At 45.3% G+C, this 26,395-nt stretch overlaps 1 protein-coding gene across 2 annotated transcripts in view; it reads right to left on the bottom strand.

Moving 5' to 3' along the window:
• Window positions 1–18,456: 18,456 nt before the first annotated feature.
• FAM124A (family with sequence similarity 124 member A) overlaps window positions 18,457–26,395 on the bottom strand; it is a 66,228-nt gene continuing 58,289 nt past the window's right edge. For both annotated transcript variants that reach the window (XM_079779116.1, XM_079779117.1), the window contains one exon: window positions 18,457–22,422. In XM_079779116.1, the coding sequence (XP_079635242.1) occupies window positions 21,616–22,422 (807 nt within the window). In that variant the 3' untranslated portion in view covers window positions 18,457–21,615. The remainder of the gene's footprint in view (window positions 22,423–26,395) is intronic.

The raw sequence follows: 26,395 nt of genomic DNA, 5'->3' as shown, positions 1-26,395 counted from the left end.
GAATATTTCTTGCCATTCCCGTCTGGCCTGCATAGTGTCTGTTGAGAAATCAGCTGACAGTCGTATGGGTGCTCCCTTGTAGGTAACTAACTGTTTTTCTCTTGCTGCTTGTAAGATTCTCTCTTTGTCTTTTGCCCTTGGCATTTTAATTATGATGTGTCTTGATGTGGTCCTCTTTGGATTCCTCTTGTTTGGGGTTCTGTGCACTTCCTGAACTTGTAAGTCTATTTCTTTCACCAGGTGGGGGAAGTTTTCTGTCATTATTTCTTCAAATAGGTTTTCAATATCTTGCTCTCTCTTTTCTGGCACCCCAAAAATTCGGATATTGGTACGCTTAAAGCCATCCCGGAGGCTCCTTATGCTATCCTCACACTTTTGGATTCTTCTTTCTTTCCGCCTCTCTGGTTGGGTGTTTTTTCCTTCCTCATATTCCAGATCTTTGGGTTGACTCTTCAGGTGCGGTGGTCTACTCTGTATATTCTTTATTTCAGACAGTGTATGCATAATTTCTGACTGGTCTTTTTCCATTTTTTTGGTATTCTCATTTAGGTCCTTGAAGGTCTCTTCAAGTTTCTCAGCGGTTTTTAGAAGATTCTTGAGTAACCTTATAAATATGGTTCTGAACACTGTGTCGTCCATTAGTTTGCTTTCATCTGTCTCTCCTACTTGTGACATACTTCGATGTCTCCACATTTTGGCTGCCTCCAACTAAGACTACTCTACCCAGCAAAGTTATCATTCAGAATTGAAGGGCAGATAAAGAGCTTCACAGATAAGAAAAAGCTAAAGGAGTTCATCACCACCAAACCAGTATTATATGAAATGCTGAAAGGTATTCTTTAAAAAGAGGAAAAAGAAGAAAAAAGTAAAGATAAAAATTATGAACAACAAATACATATCTATCAACAAGTGATTCTAAAAATCAAGTGAATTAAAAATCTGAGGAACAGAATAAACTGGTGAACATAATAGAATCAGAGGCATAGAATGGGAGTGGATTGATAATTCTCAGGGGGAAAGGGGTGTCTGTGTGGGGGGTATGGGAAGAGACTGGACAAAAATCATACACCTATGGATAAGGACAACGGGGGGGAGGGAACCAGGTGATGGGGAGATATGGGGGGAAAAAAAGGAGAAACAATTGTAATAATCTGAACAATAAAGATTAAAAAACACACACAAAACAACAAAATGGCATATAAACCTCATCTTCCAATACATCAAATCTCATATCTTATGGCACCTCTGAATGTACATCCATAAAATAAATTTCAGACATTGTCTCCCGTTATTTTGATTGTTAGCCTAGCTAGAAGAACATAGAAGGTGAAAGTTATTTTTTGTGTCCCCACACCCATGCCAACCCCTATGTTTTCTTCTAGCAGTTTTATGATTTAGTCCTTACATTTAAATCTTTAATCTATTTTGAGTTAATTTTTGTGAGTGGTGTAAATTAGGAGTCTAATTTCATTCTTTTACATGTGAATATCTCAGCACCATTTATTGAAGAGAATATCTTTTAAGTATTCTTGGTTCCCTTGTCAAATATTAGTTGACCATATTTGTATGGATTTATTGCTGGGTTCTCTATTCTGTTCCATCGGTCTATGTATAATTTTATGCCAGTACCATACTATTTTTATTACTATAACTTTGTAATTTAATTTGAAATCAGGTAGTGTGATGCCTCATTTTTTTTTTCTCTCTCTCAATTTTGCTTTAGCTTTTTGGGGTCCTTTGTGGTTCTATATGAATCTTAAATTTTTTTCTATTTTTTTTTGGTAAAAAATGCTATTAAAATCTTCATAGGGATTGCATCAAATTTATGGATGGCTTTTGGTGACGTAAACAGTTTTAACAATGTTAATTCTTCCAGTTCCATTTATTTGTGTTGTCTTTAATTTCTTTCACCAATGTTTTGTACTTTTCAGTGTAGAGATCTTTCACCTCCTAGGTTAAATTTATTCCTAAGGACCTTATTGTTTTATTTTTATGCTATTTTAAATGGGATTGCTTTATTTCTTTTTCAGATAATTCATTGTTGGGAGTAACTGTTTTGTTTTTCCTCAGTAAGTGCTTTTATTCTCGTTACAAATCATCCTGGTCTCACCATCATTTTCAATTATGTACACTCCCTTCCAGATTTGGTCTGTATGCAAAATCTTTTTAGAATGTTTTCATAATCATGGTGCATTGCCATCATGTATTCTGCTTTCAAACTTGTTCTTTAAAAACATTATTCTGAAGTATTTAGTTTTCCAGGTGCTTAGCTAGTCTTCATTGAAGTCATTTAAAGGGGGGCTCCCCAATGCCCCGCTGCATTTTTGGTGGGTTTGTTATGATTGTACCTTTTGTTTTCCTCCCTGTGTTATTTACCCCAAGGGGAGTTACTATTTGTAAACAGCACATGGCTGTCCCCTCCCATCCAAATTGCAATACTGTCAATCAGAAAGGAAGGGAGAGTGGATATTGGATAGATAATCTGAAGTGTTTGCCACATCCTTCCCTTCCACCAACTAGAAAATATTTGCCACTGACTGCCTGATACCAAAAACTGGCCAACAAGTAAATTATCCCTTTTACTTAAAGCTTCGTTCTCTGTTAAAATGCAGTATCCCTGGGAAGGTAATACATATGCCCCAAGATGAGTAAGGTTATTATATACTAGTGGCCCAGTGCACGAAATTCGTGCATGGGGGTTGGGGGGTGTTCCTCACCCTCTCCAATCTGGGACCCCTCGAAGGATGTCCTACTGCCGGTTTACAGGGATCGGGCCTAAACCGGCAGTTGAACATCCCTCTCACAATCCGGGACTGCTGGCTCCAGCCGCTCACCTGCCTGCCTGCCTGATTGCCCCTAACTCCTCTGCCTGCCAGCCTGCTCGCCCCCAACTGCCCCCCCCTCCAGCCAGATCACCCCCAACTACCCCTCATGCCAGCTTGCTCACCCCCAACTGCACCCCCTGCTGGCCTGCTTGCCCCCACCTTCCCTCCCCACTGGCCTGCTCACCCAAAACTGCCCTCCTGCTGGCCAGCTCTCTCCAAACTGCACCCCCTGCTGTCCTGATCACCTCCAACTGACCCCCACTGATGGCCTGCTCACCCCCAACTGGCCCCCCTGCTGGTCTGCTTACCCCCAATGGCCCCTGCTGTCCCATCCTGGCCTGATCACCCCCCCCCCTCCCCCAGCGACCCAAGGTCCCAGCCCCTCCTTTTTTTCTTTTTCTTTTTCTTTTTTTTTCAGCGCCTCCTTGAGCGGAGGCCAGGGCTGGCTGGAAGCAAGTATTTAGGATTTATTTATCTTCTATAATTGAAACTTTGTAGCCTTGAGCGGAGGCCAGGGCTGGCCAGGGCGGGAATCTTGGCTTCCTCCATTGCTGGGGCAACCCTAGCCTCCTGCTTGCTCCAGCTCCGTGGCCGGCCACCATCTTGGTTGGGTTAATTTGCATACTTGCTCCTGATTGGCTGGTGGGCATGGCTTGTGGGTGTAGCAGAGTGATGGTTAATTTGCATGTTTCTCTTTTATTAGTGTAGATTTTTGGTTTTCCTCAAGGTCCATTTGCTCAGATGCTCCTTTCCTCCCCTTCCCTGAAGTCTGGGACCTTGAGCCTCTCTGTGGCTGTAGGAGATGCTGCCTTCTGGTCAGGAGATGCACAGCCAAGTCCGGTGTCACTGTCCCTTCGCTTACACAAGACGCGAGTTCACACCATGCCTCTGTCGTGAACATCTGTTATCAGTGTGGCCATCAGATCCTTGAACAACATTCTTACAATATTTGTCTGCTTCCTCGGGGAGGGGGCAGAGCCATTTCCCCAGGCTTCCCCAGAAGCTAGGGCATGGGCATGTGACAAGGCACCCAGAGGGGAGGCTCCTCCACCAGAGCAAAGTGAGGACACGGCAGCTGGGGAATCCATTTTCCGGAAAGGACGGGGTCTGGCCTCGGGGGCAGCACTGCAAAGTGTTGACTTGTCCCAGGTTGGAGTCTGGGCGTGGCTCCTGGCTACGTGACCTTTGACCCTTCCAGAGAGCCAATGAGCCAACTAATTTCTTTCACAAATCCTGGCTGTTTAAACAAACTAGTGTGGGTCCTGTGATTTATATGTCATAACCCTGCCTGGCACAATCTTACAACTTATCCTCCTTAAGCACTGGCCAAAATAGAAGTCCCTTTGGACATCTATTCTTTTCCGTGCTTTCAGGATCACAATGCTTGGTGGTTTCTCTCCCCAATCGGAGGCCTCCTCTTCCCCTTGCTAACCCCCTTTAGTGATCCCTGAAGAAATGCCATTCCATGGGAAGTCAGTTCCTGTGTCCTCGGGCCCTTCGCCATCTGGCCAGAGTGGAATCCCAGATCCTGCCCTGCCCTGTACGGTGGTCATTCTTCCCTGCCCCATGTACCTTGAGGCCAGCGTGGGGCCAGCATTTCTACCGATTTCTTCTCTACCTTAGTGAATGACATCTGTGCCTTCCAAGTTCAAATCATCTGGTTATATCTTTTCATCCATTACATTTTGATGCCCTAGTTTGCAGGATTGCACACCCACCCCCTGACTGCTTATCTTGCCCTCCAGGGGTGGCTGCTTCATGTGGGTTGATCACTTGTTTTATCCAGTCAGACTTTACTCTTCCAAGGACCAGTCCTTGGGCCATATATCCTCATACTTGTAAGTCTTGAGTCTATCACCATGTTTGGCACTTAGTAGGCCCTTAGTAAACACTTATTTAATATTTTTAGTACCCATAAATCTTTTTGTTCACCCTCTTCTTATTTTCATAGTTTTCATATCATGAGTCTCACTTTCCCAAGGAAAACACCTCCAAAATACATCTCCCAGACTTCCTTTCCAACTAGGTGCAGCCACGTGATTTAAAGTCACCTAATTAGAAGCATTCACACAGACATCAGTGGGAAGTGAGTGACGGCAGGCAATGCAGGGAGGAAGGTCTCCTAGCAAGCATGGTGGCAGAGGCCTCTGGCTTCTGCTGCGATTTTAGTGGAGAATCTGGTGTCCAGTCCTAGGCATTATCCGTGCCAACAATGGCTCACAGTAGCAGAATTTTCTGTAGAAAAATCTGGAAGAAATGCATAGATTCCTAGAAACATATAATCTTCCAAAACTGAATCAACAAGAATCAGAGAATCTGAATAGGAAGATTACAACTAGTGAAATTAAAGCAGGAAAACACACACACACACACACACACACACACACACACACACACACACACAAACAAACAAAAAACCCACCTCCCAACAAGCAAAAGGCCTGTACTGGATGGCTGCACAGGTGAATTTTACCAAACATTCAAAGAACTAACACCTATTCTTCTCAAACTATTCCAAAAAATTCAAGAGGAGGGAAGACTCCCAAGCTCATTTTTGAGGCCAACATTATCCTAATTCAAAAACCAGATAAAGACACTACAAAGAAAGAAAATTATAGGCCAATATCCCTAGTAAACACAGATGATAAAATCCTCAACAAAATATAAATATATTACAAAAGTCATATACGATGACCAAGTGGAATTTATTCTGAGGTTGCAAGGTTGGTACTAGACCCACAAATAAAAAAATGTGATACATCACTGTAGGGAGTGGCTATAGGGTTAAGCCTCGGACTGACCTGTTGGCAAAGCCACTAACAAGTCCCAGCTTGGAGGGCACAGCCCTCTTAGCATAATTAAGCTTGACCTTATGAAGCTCCCTAGATCCTTCCTAGGTAGCTAATGGGCTGCCAAAACAAGTGAAACTCACAAGAACATTGTAACTATGGTGACCACTAAATTGTTTACCTCTGGCTATAAAATAAAGGCTCAGCTTGCCATCTGGATCTTTTCTCTGTGGCCTTAGCCAGGCACAGGAGATCCACCTAGACCCAGCTTATTCTCTTTGTCTTTTCTTCAATCCTTTGCCGCACCCCCCTCAGGCTCACCGAACCCTTGGCTGAGCTGGCCCAGCACACATCACATAAACCAAAAACTACATGATGATATCAATAGATGCATTTGATAAAATCAAGCATCCATTTATGATAAAAACTGTCAGCAAAGTAGGAATAGAGGGAACATACCACAATGTAATAAAGGCTATATATAACAAAGCCACAGCCAACATCAGATACAATAGGCAAAAGCTACAAGGGTTTCCATTAAAATCAGGAACAATACAGGGATGTCCACTTTCACCACTTTTATTCAACACAATACTGGAAGTGATAGCCACAGCAATCAAACAAGAAGAAATAAAAAGCATCCATATTGGAAAGGAAGAAGTAAAACTGTCATTATTTGAAGATGACATGATACTGTATATAGAGAACCCTAAAGATTTCACACACAAAAAGAACTGCTAGAACTGTTAAATAAATTCAGTCAAGTAGCTGAATACAAAATAAATATCCAGAAATCAGTTGCATTTTTATACACTAATAATGACCTATCAGGAAGGAAACTAAGAAAACAATCCCATTCATAATTGCTTTAAAAAGAATGAAATACCTAGGAATAAATTTAACCAAGGAGGTAAAAGACCTGTACTCAGAAAATAATCAGACACAGAAGAAAGAAACTGAAGATACAAATAAGTGGAAGCATATATCATGTTCATAAATAGGAAGAATTAACATCATTAAAATGTCTATACTACCCAAGGCAATCTACAGATTCAATGCAATCCTTATTAAACTACCAATGGCACATCTCACAGATCTAGAACAAATATTCCAAACATTTTTATGGAACTACAAAGGACACCAAAAAGCTTCAGCAATTTTTAGAAAGAACAAAGTTGGAGGTATCACACTTACTGATATCAAACTATACTACAAGCCCGTAATAATCAAAACAGCATGGTACTGGCAGAGAAACAGACTTATATTCAATGGAACAGAATACAGGGCCCAGAAATAAACCCATGCCGTTATAGTCAATAAATATTTGGCAAAGGAGGCAAAAACATACAATGGGGTAAAGACAATCTGTTCAATAAATGGTGTTGGGAAAATTGGACAGATACATACAAAAAAAATGAAACTAGTCCACCTTCTTATGCCATACACAAGAATAAACTCAAAATGGATTAAAGACTTAATGTTAGGGGTGCTCTCTCTCCCAGGAGCACACCCCCATCTTTCCCCCCTTTTCCTTCCTCCAACAAGACTTAAATGTTAGGCTCAAAATCATGAAAATCTTAGAAGAAAACATAGCAAAATCTTAGACATTTCTCCTAGCAATATGTTTTTCCTGATATATTGCCTCAGGCAAGGTAAACAAAAGAAAAAAAAAACAAATGGAACTATATAAAACTAAAAAGTTTTTGCACAGCAAAGGAAACCATCAACAAAATGAAAAGACAACCCACTGAATGGGAAAACATATTTACCAATGATAATCTGATAAGGGGTTACTATCCAAAATTTATAAAGTATTTAAAAACACCAAACAATCCAATTAAAAAATGGGCAAAGGACCTGAATAGACACTTCTCCAAAGAGGACATACAGATGGCCAATAGACATTAAAAAATGGTCAACATCATTAATCATCAGAGAGCTGCACATAAAACCACAATGAAATATCACTTCCCACCTGTCCTCAATAAATTAACAAATAACAAGTGCTGGCCAGGATGTGGAGAAAAGGGAACCCTCATGCATTGTTGGTGGATATGCAGACTTGTGCAGCCACTGTGGAAAGAAGTATGAAGTTACCTCAAAACATTAAAATAAAACTGCCTTATGACCCAGTGATTCCACTTTTGGGACTATATCTGAAGAAATCTGAAACACTAATTCAAAAGAATATATACACCCCTATGTTCATTGCAGCATTATTTACAATAGCCATGATTTGGAAGCAGCCTAAGTGTCCATCAGTAGATAAGTGGATAAAAAAAAAAAAAAGAAGAAGAAGCAGAAGCAGCTGTGGTATATTTATACAATGGAATACTACTCAGCTGCAAAAAAGGAAATCTTACCCTTGCAACAGCATGGATGGACCTGGAGAGAGCATTATGTTCAGTGAAATAAGCCAGTCAGAGAAAGACAAGTACCATATGACTTCACTCATATGTGGAATCTAATGAACAAATAAACTAACAAACAAGAGACTCATAACAGACTCACAGATAGAGAGCAGGCTGACAGCTATCAGAGGGGAAGGGGATGGAAGGGCTGGGTGAAGGGGTTAAGCAAAACAAACAAACAAACAATAAAAATGTCATAGGCACAAACAATAGCATGGTGATTACCAAAGAGGAAGGGTGGTGGGGGGAGGTAGAGGAGGGTAAAGGGGAGAGAAATGGTGATGGAAGGAGACTTGACTTGGGGTGATGAACATACAATATACAGATGATGTATTATAGAATTATACACCTGAAACTTATAAAATTTTATTAACCAATGTCACCCTAATAAATTCAGTAAAAAAAAAAAAAATTCCCCAGAAGAGTTTGGAATCATTCCTGGCTGTATGGCAGTCAGGTGTGGGTTTCTACACCTTACAGAGACTCTGGGATCTGCCTGACATCCTATCTAATAAAGAGGGAATATGCTAATTGACCATCACACCCTCACAAAGATGGCGGTGCCCACAGCCAATAAGGAGGGGATATGCTAATTGACTGCCATGCCCCCAAAGATGGCAGTGCCCACAGCCACAAGATGGCAGCACCCAGTCCCCTCAGCCCCGCTGGGGCGGCAGGCACAGCATGGCTGGGCCCAACCCCAGGAGGGTCTGGCCGCTCTGTGCGCCTGCCTCCAGAGTCCCCCAGTTCCCTTAGCTCCCCAGTCTCCCAGGGACACTGAGGCACAGGTAACCAGGGCCGGCCGAGGCTTGCGCTGCCGGCAGTGGCAGCAGCAGAAGTGTGATGGGGGTGCCGCCTTCCCCTGATCACCGGGTCGCCTCCCGCCCCTGAGGGCTCCCGGACTGTGAGAGGGGGCAGGCCGGGCTGAGGGACCCCCACTCCAGTGTATGAATTTTCATGCACTGGGCCTCTAGTCCTTTAATAACTTTCTTTATAGATTCAACTAGGGGACTCAATTCTATTGTCTATTTCAATAGCTACTTCCACCCAGTGGTGATGAAGCAGTGTCAGAATTAAGAGCAGTCTCTGAATTCAGACAGACCTGGGTCTGAAACTTGACCTCACTGTTAGCTAGCCGTATACCTTGAACAATTTACTTAATGTCACCAAGTCTCAGTTCTCACAGGGATAAATAAAATCTATCACATTGGGTTGTTCAGAAGATTGAAAAGAAAATGTTTGGAAAGGATTTAGCACAATGCCTGGCATATAGTTGGCACTCAGGAAATGAAAGGGCAATTATTCCAGAGAGGTATGCATTTATTTTTCCTTAACCTGTTAGATTATTTCAAGGTGTTTTTTTTTTTCTGTTATAGAAATGCAAACTAAGAGGTTGGGAATGGCTGGAGGCAAATCTCCTCCTGGAGAGGGGATTTTCCCACGGTCCTCTACCAGGAGACGTTGGGAATCCTATGGAAGCCCACAGGGGGTCAAGCACTGTCTCCCCAGAGTGAGGTGGTCTTTCTGCACTGGCCTTGGACTTTGTCACTGGCTCTAAATGGTTAATGCTACAGTGAACCTGAAGACAGTGATTTGGATGGAACAGGAGTGGAAGAATTAAAAAAAAAAATGGTATCAGACATGATTTCAGTGAGACTTTTTGCAAAGATATCACTTTATTTCATGGAATATGCAAACAGCCTCTGCTTAATTCATCTCTTTGTTCTTTCATCATACATTTTTCCTTAGTGTTTCCATTTTTCATGCTGGCCTCCCACTCCATTTGGTCCAAATATCCTCTTGGTTATTTCTGGTTCAGCTGTTTAGAACATGCTGATATATGGTGCCTTTGCAGCGATATGTGGTAGGGGAGTGAGCTGCCAAATGCAATGGGAAACATTTTCAATCAGAATGGTCTTAACTATGGTGCCATCTTTCTGCTGTCTGAAGGTGATACGATGCAGGAAGGAATCTCAGACTGTGTAATGAAAAGAAAGAAAAATCCAGACGGGCAGATTGTTTTGAAGACCCTATGTTGGTTATAGAAAAAATAATACATTAAAAAAATTGATTGTACTTAGCTGGGGAAAAACTAGACCAATTCAGATGACTTGAGGGAACTCTGACAAGCTTTCACTGTGCAAATTGCCTCACTTAAGAGTGAAATCACATGTGGGGTCAGAGGGCTTGTTTGCCTGCATGCTCCACATACCTCATTCTTATTGCCTCATTTGTTCTAATGACTCCTGGGTGCAACCTCATCCTTCCAGCCCTCCCTAATTCCAGAGGTAATATATCTTCCCAAATAGAGCAAATTAATATTAATTTTGTTTTAAAATTTCATAACATTCTTTGACCTGTTTGAAAATGTCACAGATCTAACTTTATAAACTGCCTGATCTGTGAGGAGTTTTAAAACACCTGTGCTTGGTGAACCTCCATGGGGTACCGTGGACATGTAAATCCTTTCTCCCCACTTTAAAACAAAGGGTGCAGAGTGCTTTAAGAGTGTTGACGGCACAGGAGTGAGTCAAGGCCTCTCAGGAGGATTGGGGTCCCTACCAAGGCATCACCCCGCTCTCTGAGGCCACAGCACTGAGAAGCTCTGGGGAGCTTTCGATTGCTTCCATCCTTCTTGACATTCTTCTTATCCTCTAGTTATTTCCCTCTCTTCTCTCCGTCTGCTCCAAATATCAAAGCGGTGGGAAGAATTCAGCTCCTGATTGGGGGTGGAGAGAAGGCAGAGATACATTCCTGTTCCTTCTTTTTCTCACCCCACATCAGGAAGGCAAGGAGCCCTTCAGTCCCCTGGCCCAGGGCCCCTGGTTGCAGAGGGAAAAGCTGGTCTACTTGTCAATCACAAGTAAGACAAAGACATTTCAAATGGGACGCTGCGGCCCTCAGGGTACTGACTGACCATGCCTGGGCCTGAACTTTTGTGTAAGTGACCTTCATAGATCCAGGTCCTTCGTTTGTTATCACAGAAGGCAGTGATGCTCCTCAACAGGCACACTCCTGCTTCCCTCTCAGGCAAGCAGGACTTTCCTATTTAAAAGGAGACTGTACAGCTAGTCTTCTTAATGACCATCATTAAGTCATAGGAATAGAATTTTAATAAAATCTGCTTATAACTTCTGAAATCTGAATTTAGTTCCAAACAATTATATGCTACTCTTATCAGGTTTTCCCACCAGATTTATTCAGGTATTGTGTTTGAGACGAACAGTACTATGAATTGTGCTGACAATGGAATATGTGAATAAGTAAATCAAATGCATTAATATTTTATTAAGAAAACAATGATGATGAAATATTAACAACACAGGCTACAGTGGATATTGCTAGTTTAATAATTCCTGTTTGGGGGGAGCTTAGCTTAAAAATGTTTCTGCTTAGAAGAACTGTCTCACATTTGTTCTTAAAATTTTACCCCTCTTTAAACCGAGCTCAATTGTTACTTTCACAGGAGTGACTGTCTGCTTCTCTTCAAGAAAAGAGTTCTCATGTCACATGTCACATGTCACATGTCACACCATGCTCTTCTTTCTAGACATCTGTGTGTGGTTTCACTTTACCTGCTGTCTCATAAACTCCTTACACACAACTTTCCCTGTTCTGTTGCAACTTAACAATACTCAGTATATTTATTTTAAAAAAGAAAGAATGAGGACACTCTATTATTTGCTAGTTGTGTGATCTTAGGCAGCATCTTATAATCTTTGTGCTTGTTTCCTCATGTATAAAATGGTGACAACTGCGATCATACACATTTAAGATTAAATGAGATCATGTGTGTACTTAGCTCAAGGCCTGGCACACTGAGTTCTCGATAAATGTCAGCTGTTGATTTTAATGTTAGTAACATGGACTACACTTTTCAGTCGGTTCTTTGAGGTAGGGTGGTTTCTTTGCTGATCAGGGACATGGTGTTAAATGAAGGATAGAGATAATCAACAGTGCCTCATAAAAGCAAAGTAACAGCAATAAAGCTAAAATAATTTCAACTGCTAAAATAATGCTGCAAGTTCTATATACAATAATGGGCAGGATTCCAGAAGGGCCCAATGTACTCTCAAACATAGATTTAGCACATAAAAATACAACTCAATGTCATTAAAAATTTAATCAACGAACAAGATAATCATGTGTCTTATCAAGTGCATAAATATTATGCTGGTTGTCCTATGATAGCATGCCTTTTATAGGGGTACTTTGAATATTGATAGATGGCCCAGGAAGGCCTTTTAGAGTAGACGGCACTGAAACTGAGACCAAAAGGATAAGAGGGAGATATGGGAGCAAAAAGTAGGGAGAAGAGTGCCCCAGGCCGAAGGGACTGCAGGTGCAAAGATTGTGTGGAGTGTTTGACTATATGCAGGGAGTCTGTGGGATTGGAGCATAGTGAGTGAGGCGGAGGGGGTGAGGGGTAAAGACAGAGGGGCCAGATCATACAGGGCTCTGAAGCCTGGGGACAGGCCATTGCATTTTCAGTTCAAATGCAAGGGGAAGCCACTGTAGGACCTTAAGGGGCAATGACATGATGCAATGCAGATTTCATCACCTTCCACGGGGCTGTGACTGCACCGCCAGCCCCTGCAGCATTTGTCTTGTAGGAGGGAGGCTCCTCACTGCACGCTTTCGGGGCCTCAGAGCTGCAGGTGTGCTGCGAGGGAAGCCCAGAGCTTAGAGCAGAGGTGGCAGGTGCCTTTGAACCCCCTCTGTCACCCTGTGGTCACACTGCTGTTTGCACCACATCTCCCAGTTACCTGGTGCGGGAGAGTCTGCTAGTTTCCCACTTGATTTTAAAAGTAACTATTGCACAGTCAGTCCACAGATATGGTGAAAATACAAAGCAAATGACAGAGTGAGGGACCTGCAGCTCCAGGCAATGGCTGCAGCTCTGAGAGAGGTTTTCAGGGCCCGGCCCGATCCAGGAGGACTGTTGGCTGGTTCACGCTATACCTGTGGCTTTGGAGGTACAGAAGGCCGCCCCGAGGGAGATTTTGGGAGCTGACAGTGGGAAGGATTTTCAGTCTTAGGCAAAGAAACAGGTCAAACACCTGCACTCCCAGTCCAGTGCTGGAAGACTATGATTCTAGCCTGGCAAACATGAAAGAAAGCAAGTAAGTGTGTTCACGTCATTTCAACATTCCTTTTCAAACATGTGGCTTTAAGCCAGTTGTGTTTGAAATCCATTCAGTTTGTATTTTTGCCAAGAGTTTTGTGGGTATAAAGTTTAAAAATAGCTGTGTATACATAGGATATCTATAGGGAAATGTGGATAAATTCTAGGTTGGCAAAAGGTTTTGTGAGTAAGTGCCCTAATATTTAGCCCTAGATGTTTGTAAAGAAAATAAAACACCAACGGTTCAGGTAAATACGGACTTGCTCAGCAAGAGCCTGGAGGTTTCTTCCCTCTACACAACTTCTCCCTCTCACCCGCCAGGATGTTGGGATGGAATAATTGTGCAGCAGGAAACTACATCCCTCCTGCATTCACTTATTTAAATCTTATCCATCAAGGTGCTGCTTTGGACTAAGGCAGTGATGGCGAACCTATGACACGTGTGTCAGCACTGACACGCGTAGCCATTTCTGATGACACGCGGCCGCATGCCGAGGATGAAACATTTGCTGCTCCTGAGGATGAAACGTTTGCGACTAGAGTCTTGGAGTTAGTTTTTTCCTCAAAGTGACACACTATCCGAGTTATGCTCAGTTTTTTGGCGAAGTTTGACACACCAAGCTCAAAAGGTTGCCTATCACTGGACTAAGGACTAGTTTATAATCTGCCTGGATAGATAAGCCTTTTCCCTAAACAATGCCAAGACTAAGTAGCCTGTGACCTGTCCTGAGACAGGGACAACCTAGTGCTCGCACATTGCAGTGGGGGAAGGGTAGCCAGGCAGGCTTCCTGAGGGAGGTGGTGTGCACGGGGCTTCGGTGGACAGTAGGGTTTTGGTGGGTGGAGAGTTGAAGAAATACCTGAGCTTTGGCACATGGGTGGGACGGTAGGTAAGTTCAGTGGAGAATGAAGAGCCGTTTGGCGGGAGTGTAGAAGAGTAAGTGAATGTGAGTGATGGGAGAGAACACACCATTAACAGAGCTGAGAAGCCCAGAGGAGCAGGGGCTGGTCCTCTCTCGTGTGTGTGGGTAGTTTGTTGTGGGTCATGATTTGGGGGCACAGGGAAGCCAGGCTTGAACAGTGTGGGGTATGTGGCGGGGAGGGCGGGGGGGGGGTGCTGAAAATTTAGGCCTGGCCTGCAGGAAGGAGAGAAAGGAAGGCCAGCACACACCCATTTTGAAAGCTCCAATGTTTACCAAACCAGAGAGCAAAGGCTGGGATGGACCCAGAACAAAAATGTGATCAGGCAGAGTTCCCGGGATGGTCACATGTGGTTGGGTCACAATCCCGAGCCCGCTGCCAGGTGTCCACAGGTGCAGCCAGTTCACTGCGCCAGCAAGGACCGAGCTGGCAGGGAGCACGCCCGGGGAGCCCAGGCCAGAGCTGGGGGCTCCGACACTGACCGGAGGAGCGCAGGGGTCACTCCGGATCTGCAGAGCCAGCTCAGGCGACGAACACAGGCCCAGACTGCCACTGAGCTTTATGGCCCAGAATCTGGAGCCCGGGGCTTGGGGTGAATTACCTGTATTGGGCATAGGAGGCTCATTTTGCAGAAGTGGAACATAATGCTTAGAGTGGAAATGGGACGAGGAGTCTCCCTGCTGCACAGTGTCCTCTGTTGTGCCAGGTGCATTTTCAGTTGTCAGACCATTTCCAAGGGCAGAGGACTTGGCAGTAAATCCATTCCACTCACTAGCCTCTTCTTGCTTCTCATCTCATTAGAGTCAGACACATCTTATGTGATAAGGAGGGAGCCTGGAGGGATAATGGACAGTCTGGCCCTGGTTGAATAGGGGGCAAGACCAGCTGCTAAGAGAAGTGCAAACCAAGGTTTAGGGGGCATTTGGCAAAGTTGAAACTGGTTTGGACAGGTGAAGCCTTTAAGAGTGGATGAAAATTGCCCAAATAGCCGTGGATTGGTGGAGTGAATGGGAGTGACCCAGCACAGGATGCCTAACAGCTATGGGTGGGAACTGGGCTACTGCCCCAGGGGGCTCGGCGCCTGGTGAGGAGGCAACAGAAGGCCAGAGGGAAAGAGGTGCAGAGGCGACAGAGGCAGCTGAAATGGCCAGCCGGCGCTCCAGGTGGGGCAGGCAGATCTAGAAGTCAGAGGAGAGGGTGTGGGGAGAAGGGGGACAGGGGGATGGCCGAGAGAAGGTGGAGCAGGTTTCCCGGGTGGAGGGATTGGTGGGGAAGGGCAGCTCAGAGTTGGAGAGCTAGGAGGAGCAGCCCTGGGTGGTAACAAGCACTCAGGTCTGGCTTTGCTGGCAGTGGCTTGAAATGGAGGAGGTTGAGGGTGTGATGTTGGAAAGAGGATTCCCTGTTGGGTGAAGTTCTGTCCAGACAGACGGCTGAGAGGTGGTGGTAGAACAGCTGGCTGTAAAGAGCACAACGAAGCCAAACCTGTCTGTCACCTGCACAGAGAGCCTGCTGGGCAGAGCGTGTGCCGTCCCACAGCCCGAGGGAAGAAACAAATCAGCCTTTGTTAAATACCTGCCATGTTGCAGGCAGTATAGGAACTTTTGCACAAGTGATATCATTTAATTTTTGTAATGACCCTTGAATGTTGTCCATATTTTACACATGATAAAACAGAGGCTCACTGGGAGGGGTGGGGGCGAGGTGGAGGAGATTAATGGGGGGGGACAGGGGACACCTGTAATACTTTCAACAATAAAGATTAAAACAAAAACAAAAACAAAAAACAGAGGCTCAGAGAAGTGAAATAACTTACCCCAGGTTCACACAGTGAGTGGAGTCAGAATTGGAAGCCAGATCTATTTGATGCCAAAATCTGAGACTCCATGTAGGTGTAGCAGGGGTTAATCCCAGCAGATCCACCAGGAGGGTTATAAAATCTACAGGTGAGTGGGCAACAGCAATGATGATTATAGGAGGGTAGTTCCATGAGGGAGGGATTGTCTCTCCCATTCAATCCTAGGTTCTCAGCGCCTAGCCCACCGCCTTACACATAGTGGGACTCAATATACTTGTTGAATGACTGATAATAAGCAAATATACTCAGGGCAATGAAGAAATAGGTGCAGGGACCCAAATTCCTAAAAAGTTTCAAGAATGTCAGTGAGAGGCGGAAGGAGAGGATTTGGAAGAGCTTCCAAGTCCCTGAAGCCTCTTACCTGGGGAGGTTAGGGAACTGGCGTTGACATCCAGGCAGGGAGTGAGTGGATGCGGATGCAGCCGGAGTGCAGTTCATGTGGACTCTCCGGAGGAGCCTCTAGCTTCCCAGGAGGATGTCACTTGCCAGATGGTTCAGAGTTGGCCTCAAGAGATCAGAAGAAAACAGCCCCTGGGCTTCTGATGAAGATGAAATTTCCCTCGACCAATGGTGCTGCCGGAGATGTCCAGGGAGGCTTGTCCAAAGTGCACGGCTGTGTCCACTCCTCCAGGTCTTTTAAATTCATCCACCAATCTAGAAAGCTACCAACTTGGACTCTATTAAGAGAAAATCCTTTAGGAAAATCCCCTTCTCAGAAAGTGATTTTAGAATTCTGCACTAAGAAAAACTTGGTTTCCGTTGAGAAAGAGCATTGAGGCAACTTCAATTACAATGAAGTAAGATGCTGCGAGATTCTCCAATCACCAGTGAAAACTACTGAGCTACTCACGTTTCCCTTTTTGCTTTGGCTTCTAGGAAATTCATCCATAGCAGTTACATTTTTCTTTATGGTTGGCTTATTTGTGAACATTTTTCTTAGCTCTGATTTGCTATTTCTATTGTCTTATGTCATTGCAGTATCAGTTGCCTCAATGCCTTGTAGAAACAGCTCGATGCAGAATAATGAACAGAAGTGCCTCCCTCCTGTTCATCCAGGTGGAGTCTTCCATGAAAAGGGAGGGCAGTTGCTGACCTTCCTGGGCAGGGTGGCCACCAGGTGGCACCAAAGCTTCCCCACAGCCATCTTCAGCGAGGCGATTTGGCCTGAAAGTGTTTCCATTCTGTTTCTTGAGCCTTGTGCCACATGCATTCCCAGTGGCTCCTGACCAAAATGCACTGGTGACTGAGCAGAGCTGACCTAAGTCTAGCCGGCTTCTTTCAGACGTTCAGCTTATAAGATCAATGTTTCAAACGGGGCAGGGCGACTCCCAACCAGATCAGGCCTGTGGGGGCTATGCCACTTCTCGGAAGCAGCTGTTTTTCTACACCATTTGAGGCAACTGGACGTGGGACCTCATCTCAAATGGAGAGTTTAGGGAGGGTGTCAGAGGGGAAGGGGAGAGGAAGGGGCCTTTTCAGCTTCACCAAATGTTCTGGTGACTTCTGTCTGAAATGAATATATTGTTCGTAATAGTGGCCACATAACTGGACAACAATTAGCACCCTTTTAAAATAGAAACTGACGGATAAAAAGACCCAGCTGTGCTGACATTACCATTCATTTTTGCCTCCGTTATTCACTCCGATAAATTATTCATTTAAAGTCATTTGTATTTAGGCCTCTGTGCCCAAGATGAGATAAAAGCCTTCACTAGAAGTTGGAAGAATGTAATTATATGAAAATCTTTAAACTCTGGTTCTTGACCCCTCATGAATTGATTTGTTATAATTGTGACAAAAGGTATTTCCTTTGAGAATCCATGTTTATTCCTGTTGATTTCTCTTATTTTCTCAAGCCTCTGCAGTACCTAATCAATTGTATTTCCAGAGGATTGAAGAGCAGTGGAACCCTACTAGTCAGAAGGAGGCATTTGTGTCCAAACCAGGCACAGGGATCAAAGTGGCCTTGGGCAGAGAGATGGAAGGTGACTATTCAGCTATCCCCACTGCTCTCCTGAAATTCAGTCCTGGGATCACTGGCCAGAACTGGTCACCGATACTGCTCTGTTTGGGAGGGAGAAACTCTCCAGTTAATTTGCCTTTAAAAGTCTCTTCCAGGAATTCTGAGTCTACTCAGGCACCTCTTACCTGATGGATTGGAGAATTCGTTCATCTACAGAAAGCCCGGTAGGGGGATAAGAAGATACCTACATTTCTTCCGATTTCCTTGGAGCCAAAGACATCAGCTGTGAACTCAAATGTCTTCCTGCTGAAGGTAAACGTTTGTTCTCACCTGGAATGCACTGGATAGCACAATAGACTCCCATGTGATTGTTCCTCTGCTGTTGGGTCCCTCAGCTCAAGAAGCATCCCTCCCACCAGCACAAAAGCCTCTTTGGTGGCTCCCCACCCACCTGCATGGTGACCCAACTGGAGTGACCCAAGATGAGTTCTGTAGGGCTCAACAGGTCAGTCAGGGACTTCCCTGAGAGACGTTTGATCTTTAATGCAGGTACTAGGTGGTGTTTAGGGTAGGCCATAGTGGGACTGTGAGCAGTAATTTTGGGGAATCTTATTAGGAAAAGAGGCAAATAAGGGATGGGCTGTGAACCAGACAAGGGCACTTACTAACACTGCCCTCCGGGGCAAGTTGGGGAAAGTGCAAGGCCAACAAGAAGAAACTGGGTTCCATTAAATGACCAAAAATTAGGAATCAGATCTAGATTTCCTGTATCACAGAACTTAATTCAGAAGAGAAATCATTTATGAGGCAACCTCAATGTTATTGAATTGAACAAATTTATTGAGCACCTATAATATGCCAGCGTCTATCACAACAATAATAATCCAAGAGTCGGGTCCACCAGTGGGTGTCAGGAACCGCCCCGGTGAGGAAAGGTTGGTGTATGACCAGAAATGGAAGCTAGGGCTCTGTCAGTAGAGTGTCTGTGTCTCCTTCTCCACACAGTGACTGCCGTTTCTGACCCCAGCACGGGAGGGGAGCGGGAGGGAGGGCCTGAATGTGGTCTGTGGTGGGCGTCCCCTTCCTTCTCTCTGTTACGGGGGCACCTTGCATCTCCTGCTCTTGAACGGTGCTGCTGACATCCCTTGGGGTCAGCTTGGTTGAATGGACTGTGCTGAGGGTGGGTCACCGAAGAAGGGTGGGACCAGAGAGCACCAGAGTTGGGCTCTCAGGCAATTCTAGGGATGCATGCAAGTACACTAAACTAAGGGCACCAATTCAGGATGCAGACAGGAGGGGCCAGCACTTGGCAGTTGGCCTCATTGAGTTTTGCTCCTCCTGAGCTGGCCCGCTGTTCCTTGTAGGCTGAGCCAACACCTGTCAGTTATTTTTCTCCTCCTCCCTAAGGTTAGCCCGTTGCTCTTCATCATCAGCTACTGATTGTGAGTCACACTTCTGGGCAGGAGCGGACAGCTAGTGGCTTTCTAGGAATCATCTCTGCAGAAAGAAGCCCTCACGACTCTGCGCCCTGTGGCTCTGCAGCCACCGCGCGGCCTGAGGAGCGCTTTCTTGGCCTCAGGCACCACAGCAGCAGGAGACTGCAGACCTAGATTCTTGCTGTTGACTGTGGCTGGGGTCTTAAACCAACCTCAGTCCAGCACAAGGACTGGCAAACTATAACTTTTGAGCCAAATCTGACCCTCCACCTGTTCTTGGAAATAAAGTTTTATTGGAACTCAGCCACTCCCACGCATTTACATATTGCCCATGGCCGCTTTCATGCTATAACGGCAGAGTTGAGTAGTTATAATAGAGAGCATTTGGCTAGCAAAGCTTACTGTATTTATTATCTAGCCCTTTCCAGAAAAACTTTGCTCACTCCTGGCCTAAATTTATAAGAGACCATCTTTTTATTTACTTAAGCTGGAGCAGAATGTTATATGTCGGAGTCCTGGGATATCCAGGATGTTTGAGGGAAGATCTAAGGCTTTCCTCGACAGGGATGGCAAAGATGGAGGCTTCAGTGCAAGTCTGATGACTGGCCGCAGCTGCCTGGAAGGCTGTGTGGAGAAGGATCCCAAGGCTGTGACTGGACTGGTGTGGGCGCTCCCAGAGAGGTGGGAATGGGCTGGGCGAATGTGGGCAAGGAGCACCAGACTGAGAAATGAACAAGGGAAATGCAGGCTCTTCTTCCCCAAAGGTAAACAGCAACCAGTGCCAGCTCGGCATTGCCCGGCGCCTGCACGTGGCATTGCTGAGGTTGACCCTGTAAAGGTGCCCGTATCGGAGTGGGAGAGAGGTGAGATTCAAATACCGTTCACACGGTGACAGAGCAGACAACAGTCCGGAAGGGCAAAGGTCGGGGGGAGCTCCAGCGTCAGTTACGGCGCCTGGCACGCCTGCAAGGCCAGCACTGCCGTGAAGCTTCCTAGTGTGCAACCGAAATGCTGGTTAAAATGTTACAAGTTGTTTAAAAATGAAAAAGACAAGGTGACAGTGCGTATTTGCTAGAGAAAGTGGTATACAATGTGGGTCCTGTCATTTATATAGATATATATACATAGACAGCCCTTAGACTGCAGGTTTTAAAACTGAAAAATCCTAAGATTACCTACCCAGTGAACATCCTATTATTCTGTAATTCCAATGAACGATTCATCCTCAGTGACCCAAATAAATCCAGGTGGGGGAGTGGCCTTCTGTAGCCCTCACCTGTTACAGTGAATGCATTAGTATTGTCGAAAGGTGAACACAAATCTAGATTTTGGAACTGAAGTCAGATTTTAAATGCACCAAGAGTCGGCTACTCATGCTAAATCCTTATAAAGCATATTAGCCACGTTAGTGTAAATCCAGATTTTTGGGCGTTGCAAGACATTTAAGTGTGGTATGACTGTAGTCTGACTGATGTTTACAGCTGTCTTATCAAGCTGACTTTTTCATTCTAAGCACTACCTGGAAATTATTAGGGTCACTGCTCCCTGGTAATATAAATCTATCTGGGAAATCCAGGGTTGTATTGTTATTGTGCACTGATTTCTCACACAAGTCACTTAGTATCTTTTTTACAGTTAACATTTTGTCTTTAATGTTCGTTCTTCACAGCATGAAAAATGGCCAAATCAGCTCTGGCTGACTAGGTTTTCGTTTCATTTCAAGTACAGACAGTCCTCGGGTTACGTCGGACTTGACGTATGTCGTTTCATGGTTACGTCACCATCTCCCATTTATTTATTAAAAAAAAAAAGTTCCGTCATTTCGACGTATGTACATATGTGCTTTATTTTTTTTATTATTTATTTACCACAAGTAAAGGTCAGGAATTGTTATCTTTCTTTAAATTTTTTTTACTGTTCCACTTCATTACTGCTGTGCGTGTGCTCCATGTGAGTGACGTAGGTGCTTATGTAGGTGGGTTCCAACCTACGGCGAAAATCGCGTTACCTCGCGCCGTAGGAACGGATCTCCGATGTAACCTGAGGACCTACTGTAATTGTATGAAGCATTTAAAGTGTGTAAATGCACTAAACCATATCTCAAATGGAACTGAGTAATTAAAAATATATATTTTACGACTTAAGTTATTGGCATAAAAATGCCAGTATTTTTCCACCTAGTCCCTAGAATGGGTGGCATGGCGAATGGGGGCTGGGACAGATAACTAGGTTCCAGACAGACCTGGGGAAGCTGAGCTTGTGTGTCTGAAAAAAACAGAGTAGAGGGTGTTCAGATATAGAATTCCTCTGTGTCACTGTCCCCGGGTCCAGCCAATGCTGGGGATGGTGTGATGTGTCTGCCAGTTTGCTCGGTGTAGGGAGCATCACCAGGGAGCTTGGAGGATGACTCTGTGAGGGTGGTGGCACCAGACACTGGGGGAGCAGCAACCGCTGTTGCCAAGGAGCCGGAAGGCCCTTCAGCGAAGAGAGGGAGGGAAGCCCAGGAGGTCTCCATGGTCACCCCGCTCCCAGCGGGTAGTGGTCCTTCTCTGGAACCTTTGTGCTTGGAGCAGTGGCTGCCACCTCTTTCGGAGGGGAAGGGTGCTTCCAAGGCGCTAAAGAATCTACTGGGCGCAGAATACGCAGAGACCACGGACAGGTCCGAGGAGGACAGCCGCAGGCCTGTGTCCACATCTGTCTCCTGGGACCCCTCTAAGTCATCGATGGAGAGGAGGTGGCCGTGTCTCCACTCCGATGGCCGGTGCCCCGGGGCACCTGTGTTTGAAAAACACTGTGGTACAGCCGAGGAGGCTGGGTCGGGGTCTTCTGTGGGCAAACAAAACAAGGACTTGCTTCTTTGGAAAGACCAGGGGAGGCTGGTAGTGCTGCTGGCTCGTGTGGCAAATTCCTGCTGGTGCCCAGCTAGCAGGATCGCCTGGCTGGGCGCCAGGCGTGGACTGTCCAGTCGGGGTTGCTGGCCGCTGCCAGGAGTGCGGCTCGGGGTGGTGCAGCTCGGGGAAGGCGTGGAGGGCGGTTTCTGCTCCGAGGAGTGGTGAGCTCTGTTGGGTTTAGGAAACTTCCCGTGTACCCTTTGTGCCTGTAGGGGGAAGAGGGCATATCCCACTAGTCACCTGGGAAGGGGATTCATTATTAAATACATCCTGAAACACACTCCCTCATAATTGGAAACTTCTAGCGACATCGTAGCAATCAATTTAATTCTCCAAACTCTAAAGCAAAGACAGAGGTAGCAGGGCTTGGGGTGGTACCAGTCAGGACCTCGGAGGAGACACAGCCCCTGTCACAATAGTGGGAAACACTGCAAGTACACATGTAAGGGGCTCAACAGATGAGCCACAAAGTGAGGGCCTGGCTGAGAGGAGAGAAGAATTCCCATTAAATGCACAAAGGATGGTTGAAGGTCCCTTCCCGCTGACCACAGCACTGCTTGGGAGTGTTACTGCGGAGAGGGTGGAAGCCTCCAGGATGGGATAAGCACAGACAATCTCAGATCAGGTGGACATGGGATTTGACTCCAGTGCCCGTGTGATCACAGGACACACCCGAGGGCTGGCCATGTCAGGGTGGTAAGCCTTCAGTGAGGAAGGGGCTATCAGGAGATTAGCATTTATTCACCTGCTATTAGGAATCACTTACTGTATATTTTGCCTTTCAGAGCCTGCACAGGAAAGGGAGCTGTGACTACTGACTAATCCCTTGGATGCCCCGTAGGGTGTAGACAAGCAGCTGCACCCTTAATGCCTCACCCCTGTCCTCCTATTCTTCCACCCTCCCTGCAGCCCAGCAGGAACACATTTCTGATGCACAAATCTGGGGACCTCCATGCCACCTGGGTCTGCTGCTCTCCGATTCTGCCTCTGGTCTGGCTCAAAGCCCAAGCCTACAGGGCAACCTTACAATGCCAAGTTTCAATTTAATAGTAGATTTAGGGACAGTGGATCTGGTTCTATTTAGTATAGGATCTGATTTATGAACCCTGATATAAGAAAAGGGTTCTGACTGCAGTTTACTAAAAGCGATATTTCCTGGCACCCAGCAGGCTAACATACTAGCCCCTCACTAAACATCAAACACCCCTGCCTCCCTGTTCAGCAGGAACCTGGTTTCTCCACAGCCACTTGGGAAATTTAGTTCAATGTAATACACTTTGGATGAAAAGGGGCCACAAACTAAAGCTGACAAGCTCAGGGGAGGCCTGCGTGGCAGCCTTACAAACTCAGAGACCTAAAATAAGCACCAAGGATGGTCTGAAATTAAACCTTTTTTAAAAAACAAAAACAAAACTAAAGGCAGTTTACAGTGGGTAGTCATGTTCAATCTTTACCCTAACTGAGCCTGTTGTCTTTTTGCATCTACAATAACATATCTTTGGAATGTCAAAGTAATTTCCCTTTTTCCGAACCCCTCAAAGCACAGGCACTGCTCTGTGGATACTACAAATCCCCTCATTGTAATTGAGTTAATTGTTGACTGTTAACTATCCTGCACCTACTTAAATAAAAGGAGTGTGTGTCTGTCATTTTACTTTTACCTAGTAATCCAATCCCAGAGGTTTCCCCACTTTGCTTTCTCCCGCCTCCCTAATCTGTCACCAGTGGATTTCATGTAACCCACTTACATCTCCTCCTTTGATTGTAATTTTGTACAAGGTGCAAAAACCGCCATTCTCCAGAGCATTAGCCCAATCCGTTGAGATTCTGCTTCCTGGCATTTGTTGACAGTTTGGCTAAAATAAACTCACAAAAATTCTTGACAGGTTTGAATGTTTCTTACATCATCACTCGGTATGGTTGGCAGGATTCCAAAGAAGCTCACCCAAGACCGTTCCGCAGACCCAGGCCCCGTGCTTGGATCCAGAAAGGGCCCGCTGAGCCCCGCCAGCTCCCAGGTGCATCGGGTGAACTCGGGTGAGTTGTCTCTTGGGTCCAGGACCTTCCCGTGCTTTTGGGTCTGACTTTATTTGAGCTGCTCTTAGAAATTCCTAGAGGTGGCACTAAAGGATAGGAGTTGAAACCTGTGGCAGGTTTTGATTGGGCTTTTCAATTGGAATTGCTTTCTGAGGGTCTGAGCAAAAACCCTTCGCTGTATAAATGAGAGCTGACTCTGAAGATAAAGGGGCACATCCTCCCTCCAGCCCAAATCTCAGGTGTTCTTAGGTTACTAAGAACCTTTGTGGTGTCAGAGGACATTCCTCAGGACATGCAGGAGCCCCATAGGGAATTTCCAACTCAATGTAATTAAACTAACAGGCTCATCCAGGGGAGCACGCATACGCCCAGTTGGACAGCTCCCGTGCCCTCCCAATTGTTTCGGACAGCTGGGAGAGAAACTGAGGCACGCAAGAGGGTTGAATATAACTCGAGGGGTGAGAGCCTTGTGGAGCTCAACCCATAAGCAGCACACTTTGACCCACTACATAACATCCCTAGAAAACTTGCTCAGAATCTGCAGATATCCAAAGAAAGACTAAAAATAAAATGGGAAATTGTACCTCTATGGTCGAAATGCCAAGAATCCCAGCCCCCCGTTAATACTCCCACAGGATACACGTACAGTTTGTATGGAATTTCAACTTGCAAGTACCTATAGAAATGGGAAAATTTAACTAAAAATGCTATCAGCTTGAAATGGGCAAAGTGGGGAACTTATGACACCTCCAAATTGATTATTCTGTATGCTCAATTTGAAAAAGCTGGCTCTAAAATTAAATTGAATGAATGGGAAGCTTATCTTGATGGGAAATTCAAGATTTCTAGGAGAGGAACAGATAAAATATCTTCCCTGCTGCTGGGATCATATTCAGTCTTGAACTTTTTAAAAAAAATATGTTTTTATTGATTTCAGAGAGGAAGAGAGAGGGAGGGATAAATAGAAACATCAATGATGAGATAGAATGATTGATTGGTTGCTTCCTGCATGCCCTCCACTGGAGACCAAGCCCACAAGCCAGGCAGGTGCCCTGACCAGAAATCGAACCACGATCTCTTGGTTCATAGGTCAAGACTCAACCACTGAGCCATGCCAGCTGGGCCATATTCAGTCTTAATTATGTCTCTTCTATATGACCATTCCTTTCATTGATTTCTAAGATCTTTATTTGCCTAATTCCAGATATCTCTTAATCCTATAAACAGACTGATTGACTCATTCTTTCAACAAACATTAACTGTCGGTCTTGTACGCAGAACTTCTCAATTGGTGTGTTTAAGCTTTGAATGGGTTATTAAAGGTGTGCCAAGATATTAATCTTTTAAACTAGCAGCCTCAGTAACCTCATAAATATCATCATTATCATTTTCGATGTGCTCTTTGATGTGAAAAGGGTCCAGAGGGCCAGGCACAGATAATTTTGAATAAGACATGGTCTTAGCCCCCAACAATGAACAGTGCATTGTTGAAGTGTAGTAAAGTGAGCCATGATGATAAAGTGAGTGGCAGTATATGAGGCATGCTGGGGCACAAAGAAGGAAGTGGTTGGTTTTATAGAGGAGTGAGGCAGCATGGCGAAAGGTGGAAAAAGTCTGCACTGAAAAGTCATGCTTGGATAAAGCCGGGGCGCTGGAAGAGGCGTTTGCCACTGGAGGGCAGGGGGGACAGCTCGAAGGGCAGTCAGGCACAGAAGCAGCCTGAGCTGAGGCTGCAGGCATGAACCAGGAGGAAAGCCCTGAGAAGTGAGAGGAGTCATGTCACGGGGGGGGGGGGGGGGGGGGGGGAGGGGGGCCTGAATCCCATGCAAATAGAAGCACCTGCACTTTAAAACGTGGGAAGGTTTGAAAGTAAGATGGTGGCATGGCCAGAGTTGTGGCAGTGGATTGAAGGAGAAAGGATTAAGTGGGCTAAACAAAAGAGAAAAGATGACATTCGGCTCTTAGAGAAGGATGTTCCAGAGGGACAATGTTTAGTAGTTAAATGTCTTATCTTATTTTCCCCCTGGGCCTGGGTGCTCCAAAGTCGTTTTCTGACTTTTTAAGTATGTCAGCCCGTGACTTCAGAGTCTTATGCCCTTGGTGAGCAGCTGTGCAGCCTCAATCTGCCTGAAAAAGGAACCT

This window comes from Cnephaeus nilssonii (genome assembly GCF_951640355.1).
Source record: "Cnephaeus nilssonii genome assembly, chromosome: 8".
Lineage (NCBI taxonomy): Eukaryota > Metazoa > Chordata > Mammalia > Chiroptera > Vespertilionidae > Cnephaeus > Cnephaeus nilssonii.
Note: the sequence above shows the minus strand (reverse complement) of the source record. Positions and strands in the feature narration are given on the sequence as shown.